The sequence below is a fragment of the Phocoena phocoena genome, chromosome 2, assembly GCF_963924675.1.
Source record: "Phocoena phocoena chromosome 2, mPhoPho1.1, whole genome shotgun sequence".
Lineage (NCBI taxonomy): Eukaryota > Metazoa > Chordata > Mammalia > Artiodactyla > Phocoenidae > Phocoena > Phocoena phocoena.
Genome location: NC_089220.1, coordinates 98575510 through 98589574, shown reverse-complemented (window position 1 = coordinate 98589574; position 14065 = coordinate 98575510). Strand labels below are relative to the sequence as shown.

The 14065-nt window shown below is 37.5% G+C and overlaps 1 protein-coding gene across 2 annotated transcripts in view; it reads left to right on the top strand.

Moving 5' to 3' along the window:
- RAB27A (RAB27A, member RAS oncogene family) overlaps nucleotides 1–14065 on the top strand; it is a 73725-nt gene that overhangs the window by 38842 nt on the left and 20818 nt on the right. For both annotated transcript variants that reach the window (XM_065870976.1, XM_065870975.1), the window contains one exon: nucleotides 7572–7746. In XM_065870976.1, the coding sequence (XP_065727048.1) occupies nucleotides 7594–7746 (153 nt within the window). In that variant the 5' untranslated portion in view covers nucleotides 7572–7593. The remainder of the gene's footprint in view (nucleotides 1–7571; nucleotides 7747–14065) is intronic.

Below are 14065 nucleotides of genomic sequence, written 5' to 3'. Positions count from 1 at the left end.
TTCCACTTAAGGATGATAAAATAGAACCACGTCTACTACCATTCATGACACATAGTAGTTGTTCAGGTAATATTATCCCTCCCTGCTTTTTTTTTTTTTTTTTTTTTTTTTTTTTTTGGTACGCGGGCCTCTCACTGTTGTGGTCTCTCCCGTTGCGGAGCACAGGCTCTGGACGTGCAGGCTCAGCGGCCATGGCTCACGGGCCCAGCCGCTCCGCGGCATGTGGGATCCTCCCGGACCGGGGCACGAACCCGCGTCCCCTGCATCGGCAGGCAGACTCTCAACCACTGCGCCACCAGGGAAGCCCCCCTCCCTGCTTTTTTACTCTCTGTATTAAATGTGGTTGATAGAGGGAACATTGGGCTTTTAAAAACTGGCTTATCTGGAGTAGATTTTGAATGATTCTGCCTAGTGATTGGGGATCGTAAGGTTGGAATCTTTGACTGAATTTAATAGGAAGTTTCATGGAGAATTTGGGCTATTGTGTGTGTGTGTGTGTGTGTGAGAGAGAGAGAGAGAGAGAGAGAGCGAGAGAGAGAGCTTTCCCCTTTGCACTTAACTAAAATCAATTTCTTCTATCTTATTTCCTGAAAAGCAATTAAAATATATTTTATTTTTTAAATAAGGAAGAAGATCATTGACTTTCTCTCACCAGGCAATTATCACCACATGGTACACGTTGAGGAAGTAGGTGTTCCTTGCTTTCTGTTGTTAATCTGATGAGAGTGAGGGTGTAGATCACTTTGAAAAAATATTTGTGTAAGGAGGAGATAGATATGAGATGAATAAGAAAATCTTTTGCCTGTCTCAAATTGAGGGCATTCCTGACTTTTTAGAAGACATTTCCTTGAGGTATTTAGATGCTACTTCCTCCAGGAGGTACAGTGTTTAAAGAATTGACCTTAGGTTCAAGTGCTCTCCATAGATTCTTTTTTTTTCTTTTTTTCATAAAATTTATTTTATTTTTTACATTTTTATTGGAGTATAGTTGATTTACAATGTTGTATTAGTTTCAGGTGTATAGCAAAGTGAATCAGTTATACATATACATATATCCACTCTTTTTTTTTTTTTTAAGATTCTTTTCCCATATAGGCCATTACATCTCCATAGAGTTTTTTTTTTAATCTTATTTTTCAATTAGGGATTCAGTTCTTCCTTCATTTCTAAGAAAGAATATTGCCTTCGTATTGACCCTTCAGAGCTAGACTGCTTGATGATGCTAATAGCAGTTAATACTTATACAGGACTTACTGTGTGCCAGGCACTGTTCTAAACTAAACTTTATATGTATACTCAGTCCTCACAACAGCCCTCTGAGATAGGTTTACTGTTGTGCTCCATCGAATCTAAAATGTGTTGATGCTGCCTTCTTGATTTTGCTTAGAAGTTGCTAATGAAAGGTTTCACACAACTGTATTTCCAGTGCCACCTTATTTAATAACAATTGTAAGATGTCATGGGTGGTAAGACTGTGAAATATAAGATGCACCCCACTTTTAAAGAAGTTAAGAAAGCAGATACATGATAGTATTAATAAAATAGGTTATCATTCCCATTGTTAAGATGGGGATCCCGAGGCAAAAGACATTAAATTTTCTAAAGTGACATGACTGGATTCATATCCAGGTGATTCAACTCTAGAGTCCTGGCTCTTAACTTCCACTTTTTTTATGCCTATCAACAATTCATTGGAATTGAGCGCATGTTAATATGTGGAGAGACTGCCCAAGACCCACTTCCTCATCCTTTCATTGTGGCATTCATGATAGACTGGCACCGAGATTCTTCCGAGGGAGGAAGTGTGTGTGATGTATGTATCACCTGCCTTTAGGGCTGTGATGAGGGCTGTTACACTAATGCCGGTAAAGTGCCTGACATGTGGACATCTTACTTATTTTTAGCAACAGCAGTGCAATTGAGAGGCCTTGATGAACTAGCTTCCCAAGCATCAATAGGCTGGAGTGCTTGCTGGAAATTGTGTGCACAAAATGTTGTTTGGGTGCCCCAAATTCTGCACTGTGTATTTTTACTGTTTCCCTGTCTGCTGTAAAATGCCAACATAAAAATAATTTGTTATTTCCATAATTGGGGAGTGGAGTATTTTTTTTTTTTTCTGAAGAACAGGTTCCAGAAACACCACTCAAGACTTGAGTAACAAAAATAAAAAGCCAAAATAATTTTTTTAATTAAAAAAAATGTTTATACTCTTTTTAAAATTTTTTTCTTTTTTAAAAAATATATTTATTTATTATTTATTATTATTTTTGGCTGCGTTGGGTCTTCGTTGCTGTGCGCGGGCTTTCTCTGGTTGCAGCGAGTGGGGGCTACGCTTTGTTGTGGTGCGCGAGCTTCTCATTGCAGTAGCTTCTCTTGTTGTGGAGCACAGGCTCTAGGCACGTGGGCTTCAGTAGTTGAGGCATGTGAGCTCTAGAACGCAGGCTCAGTAGTCGTGGCTCACGGGCTTAGTTGCTCCGCAGCATGTGGGATCTTCCAGGGCCAGGGCTCGAACCCGTGTCCCCTGCATCGGCAAGCGATTCTTAACCACTGTGCCTCCAGGGAAGCCCTGATTTTCTTTTTTTTGTGTGTGGATCATTTTAAAAATCTTTATGGAATTTTTTACAATATTGCTTCTGTTTTATGTTTTGGTTTTTTGGCCCTGAGGCATGTGGGATCTAAGTTCCCTGACCAGGGATCAAACCCTCACGCCCTGCATTGGAAGACGAAGTCTCAACCACTGGACCGCCAGGGAAGTCCCAAAAATAATTTTTAATAATATGAAGATGGTTCTACGTGAAGACGTACCAGAAGCTGAAACTTAACATTTAGTTGTCTTTACCTCGTGGTGGTAAGCGGTGGCAAGACAACCACATATAGGACTGCAGCAGGGGTTTGGGATTGTAGTCTGCTGTGGACTAGAATTATTTTCTCCTGAAAGATGGAATGATTCCATTAACTCTAGGCTTTGACTAACTGACTGTAAACTCAGATAAGGAACCTGTCACCACCAATACCCTGAAAAATCTCTGTCAGCAATTTGAAGACCTGCCTGTTCCCTGAATACTTTTATTTCCTAGCAGCTTCTTTACTCTTTAGAATTCTGGTCTCTGTTAACCCAGACCAGCCTGGTCACTGTGACCAACCTAGGGCAAACTCTAAATAGCATCCCAATTTGCTAAAGGTTCCCCCCAGCTGAAATCTCTGTTTTATTGTTGGATTACAGATCAGTGTTTTGCTGCCAGGTCCTTGAGATAAGGCAGGAGGTGAGTTCTCAACCAAGGAAGCCTGTGTCACTCATCATACCTTTCCCTGTTGTTTATCGTATTCTCCTCTGCCAGTATCCCTTCTCCCAACCTGTTTTCTGTACTCCAACACGTACAAGCTGTTCAAGTGTAGAAAGAGACTGGACTGTGATGGAGATAAATATTTGAGTACAGATTGTCTACAGCTGGGGTAATTATAAGGAAAATTTTAAGTTTGTTGATTTGGTATAAGTTTAAAAGCACCAAACCATTGCTTTTGGTGCTTCTGAGTATCATTTTACATTTTTAGTCTTGAACTGTTTGAACATCTTATCAGTCAACTTGGACTGTTTTGAGCCAGTTTTTACCTTCAACTACAAGCAGTTTGATAAAATTAGAGCAACTGTGACCCAGTTGGAGATAGATTTAATTGGTCAGCACTAGCTTGATTCAGTAAAATATGCTCTGAACCAATCAAACCTTAGGTGAGCCAGTCAGAACCTACTTGTCCAGGTCAGAGCTTATTTGAGCTAGCTAAAACCAGTGTGAAGCAGTTTGAGCTCTTAAAACCAGACCTAAATGATTTTGGTTAGATACATGTGGTTTTTTTTTTTTTTAACATCTTTATTGGGGTATAATTGCTTTACAATGGTGTGTTAGTTTCTGCTTTATAACAAAGTGAATCAGTTATACATATACATATGTTCCCATATCTCTTCCCTCTTGCGTCTGCCTCCCTGCCACCCTCCCTATCCCACCCCTCCAGGTGGTCACAAAGCACCGAGCTGATCTCCCTGTGCTATGCGGCTGCTTCCCACTAGCTATCTACCTTATGTTTGGTAGTGTATATATGTCCATGCCTCTCTCTCGCTTTGTCACAGCTCACCCTTCCCCCTCCCCATATCCTCAAGTCCATTCTCCAGTAGGTCTGTGTCTTTATTCCTGTCTTACCCCTAGGTTCTTCATGACATTTTTTTTTCTTAAATTCCATATATATATGTTAGCATACAGTATTTGTCTTTCTCTTTCTGACTTACTTCACTCTGTATGACAGACGCTAGGTCTATCCACCTCATTACACATAGCTCAGTTTCGTTTCTTTTTATGGCTGAGTAATACACGTGGTTTTAACCAGGTGGCTTTAGATCAATCAGAAATGGTTTTGTAGGTAGAATGTCTCTGAACTTAACTCTTTCACTCTGAACCAGAATGAACCTTTGAGATCCTTTTGAACAAGTATGAATTTTTTAGTATGGATTAGAGTGTTTTATACAATTTAAACCCGTTCTTAAGCTGGTCATAACGCTTTTGAAATTGACATATCTACTTAAAATTAATTGAATATGGTTTGAACCAGCCAAAAAAGAAGGTGATGTTTGCTGACTCGGTAAACTACTCTGAGCCAGTCAGCAATCTTTTGTGCCAGAAATACATGTTTTGAGCTGCCCAGAGGCAATTTCAGAAATTATTCTAGGTCTTCAGAGCCTGTCTGATCTGTCCAGAATGGGGAGAAGAAGTGAGCCAACATTTACTGAGTACCCAGCATATGCCAAGCATTGTGCTGGGCACTCCACAAAGAGTATCTCATTCAATCCTTAGAACAATGGTGGGAAGTAGTGTACATTTTCTTTTTCATGGAATGGAAACCTGAAAATCCAAGACTGAAAAACATCTGAGTAGCCAGTATGTGGGAGATATGGAATCCAATCCAGCTCTGCTTGGCTTCAGAAGTCACATGTTTCCTGTTAGGCTACCTTGTATGATATCCTACCTGGTCACTTTTAAATCCAACATCCATTTGTAAAAACTTGGGTAATGGCCACAAAGCTTGAGGTAGAATGGACATTGGACTTGAAGTTGGGAGACACATGTTCTAGACTGTGCAAATGAGTTAAACTCTCTGGGTTCTGTTTCATTCTTTAGCAAACTGAACCCAGAAAATGGAAGGTCTGAGCATTTATTTTCAGATCAGCAAGGCAGATAATTGTCTAAAGGTGCAGTCTGAAGAGTATAAAATATGATTAATTTCAATGGTGGTGTCTATACCTTCAGCTGTGGTATTTTGTTAACACTTCCTTTATGATGGTTTGGTTTGGGAACAAACTGTTATATATTGCGGTCATCACGAATAGAAGACAAAACCCATGAAGATCATTTGTAGACTTACCTGTGTAATTCTTCTCCCATGATAACTAAACATATTAAATTTTGACGCAGCAGAGATAGGTTCATCAGTCTTTGAATTCCATTGAAGTAGGTTTAAAGAATTCTAGAAGAATATGCCATTGGTGACAACATTTTCTCCTGTACCTGAAATGATACAGAAACTAGTTATAAAAATGACCAACTTTTTTCAAAATAAACGTAAAGAGGAGGGCTTCCCTGGTGGTGCAGTGGTTGAGAGTCCGCCTGCCGATTCAGGGGACACGAGTTTGTGCCCCGGTTCGGGAAGATCCCACATGCTGCGGAGCGGCTGGGCCTGTGAGCCATGGCCGCTGAGCCTGCGCGTCTGGAGCCTGTGCTCCGCAACAGGAGAGGCCACAACAGTGAGAGGCCCGCGTACCACAAAAAAAATAAAATAAAATAAAAAAAATAAAGAGGAAATAAGGTAGCCACAGCGACTTCTTGCATCATTCTCCTTGCAGAATTTGGAGTTGCTTTCTGCTTCCTCATTTATTTGGAGGGGAGCCCCCCCCAATGATTCAATGTTATCTGGACCTACTTTTCAATTCTTAGCTCTTATTTATGAATAACTTGGAGCCGAGTGAGATGCTGTGATAAAACGTACTAGAATCTTTATTTGTATCCAAGTGGTCATCTTCTGGAGAGGCATTCTGTTACACACCATTAATGCTGGCAACCTGTACCTGTGAGTACAGAAGCTATAATATAGGAAAGCCATCATCTGTACAGTGTCACGCCTTATAGTGTGCAAATAGAATGCCAACTGTTTGTAGAGGCTTTGCCCTTGTCGACTGACCAGCCATATCTGAATGTGAGGCCACAGCTCTGCACTAAGGGACTCTGTGGAAGTCACTGAAGCAGCTCTTGGGGATCAGAATTCAGGATTTTTGAGCATAAGGTGGGTCACCAAATTGAGGATAGGGTGGGGGAGGCAACCTTGAAAATCAATAAATGTCCTTGCCTGAGCTTTTAAGAATTTTATGGATCTATAGAAATAATCCTATAGGAAGCGTTGAGAATTGTGGTAAAGTTTCTGGGCAGGTGATGGCTGGGTGAAAAGCGGACAATGAGAGGAAAATCAGCAGCATCTAATGTAGGGCATATGATGTGTATGTGGATGGGTGAATATGTATGTTGAATGGGCAGGTAGAGTTGTCAGTGGTAACGGAATAGCTGATTGTTTTTCTGATTTTCAGGAGTGTTTATCGGTATTAGAAATGGGAGGATAAAAAGAAGTAAGCCTTCCCTGGAGACAGACTATATTTCTAGTCAGACTGATATTTTGAATAGTTTGAATCTATTTAGAGGATAAAAACAAATCTTGAAAAGTGCTGATTGCAAAGGATAGAAAGTAACCATGGTTAGGTCTTGCTGTAAAACCAAGAATATTTCTTCTCAAAGGTAGACTTCTGGCCAATATTGAAGAGCTGAATTGGTAGCATTTCCTGTAGAATACCAAGGCAAATGTAGATAAATGAGCCCTTCATGGTAGAACTCAGTTCTCAAGTGAGCAGTGATATTCTAGAAAGATCTGATTTAATATGTAGTAACAATAATTTGTAAGGAAGCTGCAAACCAAGTTTTACTTGTGAACTTAACATTATCTTTGAAGGAATGATAATCACATGTGAAAATGCATAGGATAAATGAAATTGCCTCAATGTCCAAGTAAAAAAAAGAAAAGCCAAGGATGCAGCACTAGGAGACTTTGAGAAAGGAGGGGCAGTTGGAACCACTTGCACTCTAAGAATTATTGTTATTCCTGTAGTATTCTCCTTCCTCCTTTCTTTCTTTGTTTTGTCAACTCTTGTTCTACACCGTCTGCGTATAAGCCTTAGTGACCATTATCTTCTTGACTTTCATTCTCACTTGGAATTTTTGTCTTAACAGTACTATAATATGCACGATAAATTTAACCTAAACTGTTACTTATTTACAAGTTCAGTAGCATCTCATCTAGCAAATGATTAAGCCCTTGGGATAGTGAATAATGTCTAACCCTCTCTTCACAGAACCCTTAGGCACATAGGTGTTACGTAGAAGTACTTGATGAACTGGATATTAAAGGAAGTCATTTAATACATGGAAGATTCTAATATTTTCTAATCGGTTTTTGGTAAATATACATTTGTTTGTATTTTTCAGGTGAACCACTGAGTTCTTCATTATGTCTGATGGAGACTATGATTACCTCATCAAGTTTTTAGCTCTGGGAGACTCTGGAGTAGGGAAGACCAGTGTACTTTACCAGTACACAGATGGTAAATTTAACTCCAAATTTATCACGACAGTCGGCATTGATTTCAGGGAAAAGAGAGTGGTAAGTTCTGTATCCTTCTATATAAAAACATAATCTGAGTCAACATTTGCCTGTCTGTTTTGTTTACTTTGTAGGAATTAGGAGGACAAAGGTTGGAATCTAAAATTAAAGGGTACATATGAGAGTGTATTATGTTCAGTCTGGGCAATGTGATTAAAGGCTGTAACTGAGGACACTTCATATAAAACCAAGCAGATAAAATAAAAGTGAAGATTTAAAAAAATTTCCTTGATACTCTTTTGGCTGGTATGTTCCTTCTGATTTCCACAAAGTTATTTGTGGAATTTGCTTCGTACCTTTGTTATGAAGCTTGCAATCTTCTCTGCTCCTCATACCCCTGTTTTGTGGGCTATTTCTTCCATTTTTGATATCATTTTCAATGGATTTTCTCTTAATTAAGGCCTCAGCTATCGCATGTGGAACACTAAGTATCAGAACTCATTGATCCCACCAGGAGTGTGAGGTTGGAGTAGGGATGGGAATGGCGGCAGGGCATATGGATCTGGGAGGTAACCAAGGGAACAGCAAGGTTCTGTAGAATAAGGGAAGAGGATATTTTAAAATATTTTTATTTAATTTATTTTTCAAAGGACAGCAAGACAAGTTATTGTGGGCTAGGGAGGAAGTCAGGAGGTTAGTATGTCCAGGAACTACATTTCTTACTGAAAAAGCAGCTGTTCCCATGAAGCAGGTCAACAAGTAGTCAGGAGATTAATGACAAAAACCCTGCAGTGGAGAGTATTCTACCTGGGAAAAATGAATTGTCTCTGGCTTCTAGGATGGAAATATTCATTCCCTCTGATCCACCCTAAGCCTTCCACTACCAGAGAGTCTGTTTCTTTTTCTTTCTTTTTTTTTTTAAATTATTTTAAAATTGAGGTATAGTTGCTGTACAATATTGTATAAATTTCAGGTGTACAATATAGTGATTCACAATTTTTAAAGGTTATATTCCATTTATAGTTATTATAAAATATTGGCTATATTCCCTGTGTTGTACAATATATCCTTATAGCTTATTTATTTTATATATAGTAGTTTGTAACTCTCAGTTCCCTACCACTATCTTGCCCCTCCCCTATATGCTTGTGATTATATTTATTAACTAATCCCCATTTTATAACTTTGTTTTTAAAAAATAACTTTATTGAGATATAATTTATATAAAATTCACCCATTTAACATGTACAATTGAGTGGTATTTTAGTATATTCACAGTTGTGCAACTGTCACCACTACCAAATTTTAGAACATTTCATCACCCCAAAAGAAACCTCATATCCTTTAGCATTTTTCCATTTTCCCTCCCCCAGCCACTAATCTACTCTCTGGATTTGCTCATTTGGATTTATCATGTAAATGGAATCATACAATATGTGGCCTTTTGCGTCTGGCTTCTTTTACTTAGTGTAATGTTTTCTGCATAATGTTGTATCATGTATCAGAACTTCATTCCTTTTTATGATCAAATAGTATTCCACTGTATCGGTATACCACACTTTGTTTATCCATTCATCCATTGGTGGACATTTCAGTTGTTTCACTTTTTAGCTGTTATGAACCATACTTCTATTAATATTCACATACATTTTTTGGGTGAACTTATGTTTTCAATATACTTATATAGGCTTGGAGCGGATTTGACTGGCTATATGATAACTCTCTGTTTAACTTTGAGGGACTTTCACATTTTTCGGAAGATGCTGCCCCATTTTACATCCTCACCAACCATGTATGAGGGTTCCAATTTCTCTATATCTTCACCAGCTCTTCTTGTTGTCTATTTGATTGTAGCCATTCTAGTGGGTGTGAAGTGGTACCTCATTGCAAGTTTGACTTTAATTTCCCTAATGATGAATGTTGTGGAACAATCACCTTTTCATATGCTTATCGGCCATTAGTTTATCATCTTTGGAGAAATGTCTGTTCAGATCCTTTGCCTATTTTGAAACTGGTTGTTTTATTGTTGTTAAGTTTTAAGAGGTTTTTTTGGTGTGTGTATTCTGAATAAATGTTCTTATCAGATATATGATATGCAAATAGTTTTAGCTTTTACATTTAGATCTGTGATCCATTTTGAGTTAATTTTGGGGTATAGGGTGAATAGGGGTCCAGCTTCATTCTTCTGCATGTGTATATCTAATTGTCCCAGCACCATTTGTTGAAAAGACTATTCTTTCCCCTGTTGAATGTTCTTGACACTCTTGTTGAAAATCAGTTGACCATAAATGTAAGGGTTTATTTTTGGACTCTCAGTTCTATTCCATTTATCTATATGTCTATCCTTATGCCACTATCTTGATTACTGTAGCTTTGTTGTAAGTTTTGAAATTGGGAAGCACGAGTCCTCCCACTTTGTCTTTTTTCACGATTGTTTTGGGTTCCTTGCAATTTCATATGAATCTTAGGGACAGCTTGTTAATTTCTACAAAGAAGCCGGCTGAGATTCTGTTAGGGTTTGCATTGACTCTGTAGAATAATTTGGTGAGTATTGGTATCTTAACACTATTAAGTCTTCTGATTTGTGAACGTGGAACGTTTTCCTATTTAGATCTTCTTTAATTTCTTTCAACAATATTTTATAGCTTTCAGAATATGTTTTATACTTTTTTATTAAATTTATTAAGTATCTTAATCTCTTTATGCTATTATAAATTAAATTGTTTTCTTTATTTTTGAATTGTTCCTTGCCAGTGTATAAAAATACAATTTATTTTGTAAGTTGAGCTTGTATACTGGAACCTTACTGAACTTGTTTATTAGTTCTAATATAACCTGTACATGTGTGTGTAGGGGGTGTATGTATCTGTGTGTGTATTTATTCCTTAGGATTTCCTATATACAAGATAGGAAATAGATGTTCGGAATTCCCATCTTCTGTTATACTTCTTCCTTTCCAACTTGGGTATGTTTTGTTTCTTTTTCTTGCCTAATCGCCCTGATGAGAACCTCCAGTAAAAAGTCGAATAGAAGTGTCCAGAGAGAACATCTTTGTCTTGTCTTTTAGGGAGAAAGCATTCAGTCACCATTAAGTGTAATATAAGCTGTGCATTTTTCATAGATGCTGTTCTTCAGGTCAAGGATGTTCCCTTCTATTCCTAATTTGTTGAGCATTTTTATCATGAAAGGTGTTGGACTTTTTCAAATGCTTTTTCTGCATCTTTTGAAATGGTCGTGTGGTTTTAGTCCTTTATTCTATAATCGTTCTATTCCATTACAAATCAATATTGGTTGATTTTTGTATGTTAAACCAATCTTGTTGTTCTCGTGATAACTTCTACTCAGTCATGGTATATAATCCTTTATATATTTTTCTGGATTCTTTTTGCTAGTATTTTGGTGTCTGTATTCAGAGAGGATATTGGTCTGTAGTTTTTCTTCCCCTCGTATCTTTGATTTTGGTGTCAGGATAGTATAGGCCTCATAAAATGAGGTGGGAGGTATTTCCTTCTTTTCTATATTTTGGAGGAGTTTGAGAAGGATTGGTGTTAACTTTTCTGTAAACATTTGATCAGATTCATCATTGAAGACATTTGGGCCTGGCCTTTTCTTTGTGGGAAGTTATTTTTATTATGAATTCAGTCTTCTTATTGGTTATATATTTCTTTAGATTTTTTATTTTTTCTTGAGTTGGTTTCAATTGTTTGGGTCTAGGAATTTCTCCATTTCTTCTAAGCTATCTAATATTTTGGCATACAATTGTTCATACTATTCCTTTATAATCTTTTTACATGGGTAAGGTTGGTAGTGTTGTCCTTTCTTTCATTTCTGATTTTAAGAGTTTGAGTCTTCTATTTTTATCCTTGATTAGTCTAACTAAAGGTTTATCAATTTTCTTGATTTGTTTTCAAAGAAAAGTTCATTTATTTCTACTCTAATCTATTTCTTTCCTTCTGCTTGCTTTGGAATTAGTTTACTCTTATTTTTGTAGTTTTTTGAGGTTGAAGTTTAGGTTATTGATTTGAGATCTTTCTTGTTTTTTAATATAGGTGTTTACTGCTAGAAATTTCCCTCTGAGCACTGTTTTAAGTTCACTTGGTATTTTTTGTATGTTGTGCTTTTCATTCATCTATAAGTATTTTCTAGTTTCCCTTGTGTTTCTTCTTTGACCCATTGGTTATTTAAGACTGTATTGTTTAATTTCCACATATTCATGAATTTTCCAAATTTCTTTCTGTTAATGATTTCTAATTTTACCACATTGTGGTTAGAGAACATACTTTGTATGACTTCAGTTTTTTAAATTTATTGAGGCTTGTTTGATGACCTAACATATGGTCTGTCCTTGAGAATGTTTCATGTGTACCTGAGAAGAATGTGTATTTTGCAGTTGTTGGGTGAAATCTTCTGTAGATGTCTATTGTGTCTAATTGGCTTACAGTGTTCTGCAGGTCTTCTGTTTCATTGTTCATCTGTCTGCTTGTTTTATCCTTTTTTTTTTTGCGGTACGCGGGCCTCTCACTGCTGTGGCCTCTCCCGTTGCGGAGCACAGGCTCCGGACGCGCAGGCTCAGCGGCCATGGCTCACGGGTCCAGCCGCTCCACGGCATGTGGGATCTTCCCGGACCGGGGCACGAACCCCCGTCCTCTGCATCAGCAGGCGGACTCTCAGCCACTGCGCCACCAGGGAAGCCCCTGTTTTATCCATTATTGAAAGTAGTATTGAAGTCTCTAAATATTATTGTCAAATTGTTCATTTCTCTTTTTATCCCTATGCATCCTTAATAAATCAGCCCTTTTATCATTATAAAATATCCTTCTTTGTCTCTAATAACTCTTTTTGTCTTCAAGTCTATTTTGTCTCATATTAGTATAGCCACTCCAGCTCTCTCTTTGTTATTGTTTGTATGGTATATATTTTTTTCATCCTTTTCCCTACACCTTTTTGAATCTAAAGTGTGTCTTTTGTGGATAGCATAGTTGGATCATGTTTTTAAATCCATTCTACCAACCCCTGCCTTTCACTTGGAGTCTTTAATACATTTACATTCAGTATAATTACTGATAAAGTAGGATTTATATCTGCCATTTTGCTACTTGTTTTCTGTGTATCTTTTTTCTGCTGTTTTGTTATTTCTTTGCAACTGTGTTACATAGATATTTTCTAGTATACTATTTAAATTCCCTTCTCATTTTTTACTATATATTTTTTGAATTATTTTCTTAATAGTTCCCCTAGGGATTACAGTTGTCATCTTAATTTTTAACAATCTAGTTTGGATTAGTACCAATTTAATTTCAATGCCATACTCTGCTCTTATGTGGCTCCATTTCCTCCCCCTTACTTTGCACTGTTATTGTCATACAAATTGTATCTTTATACACTGTGTGCCCATCAACACAGGTTTATGATTATTAATTTATGCAATTGTATTTTAATCAGATGGAAGAAAAGAGTTGCAAAAAACCATTTATACTGTCTTTTATATTGACCCACGTAGTTATCTTTACTGGTGCTCTTTATTTCTTTGTATGGATTCAAATTACTGGCTAGGGTCCTTTCATCTCAGCCTAAAGCTCTGTCTTTATTATTTCTTGCTGGGCAGTTCTGTTAGCAATGAATTTTCTGTTTTTGTTTATCTGAGGATGTCTTAATTTCTCTTTTAATTTTAAAGGATAGCTTTGCTGGATATAGGATTCTTGGTTGACAGTCTTTTTTCTTTCAACACTTTTTGGCATCCTACTGCCTTTTGGCCTTCATTTTTTTTGATGATAAATCAGCTCTTAGTCTTATTGGGATCCCTTGCATGTGCTGAATCACTTTTCTCTTGCTGCTTTTAAAATTCTCTCTGTCTTTTGATTTTGACAGTTTGGTGGTGATATGTCTAGTCAGTATCAGCAAGCTTATCCTTCTTGGAGTTTACTGAGTTTCTTGAATGTGGAGATGAATGTTTTTCATCAGATTTGGAAAGTTTTGGGCTGTTATTTCCTCAGATATTTTTTCTGCCTCTTTCTATCTCTCCCTTTTTTTATTTTTATTTTTTTACGGATTGCTAGTATGCATATATTGTTTGAAATATATGTTTGAAACATTGTTTGAAACCATATGTTTCATGGTGTTTCATAGGTCTCCAAGACTCTCTTCACTTTTTTTTTTTTTAAATTAATTTATTTTTGGCTGTGTTGGGTCTTTGTTGCTGTGCGTAGGCTTTTTTTAGTTGCAGCAGGCAGGGGCTACTCTTCGTTGCCGTGCGCAGGCTTCTCATTGCGGTGGCTTCTCTTGCTGCGGAGCACGGGCTCTAGGCGCATGGACTTCAGTAGCTGTGGCGCACAGGCTCAGTAGTGTGGCTCGCGGGCTTCAGAGTGTAGGCTCAGCAGTT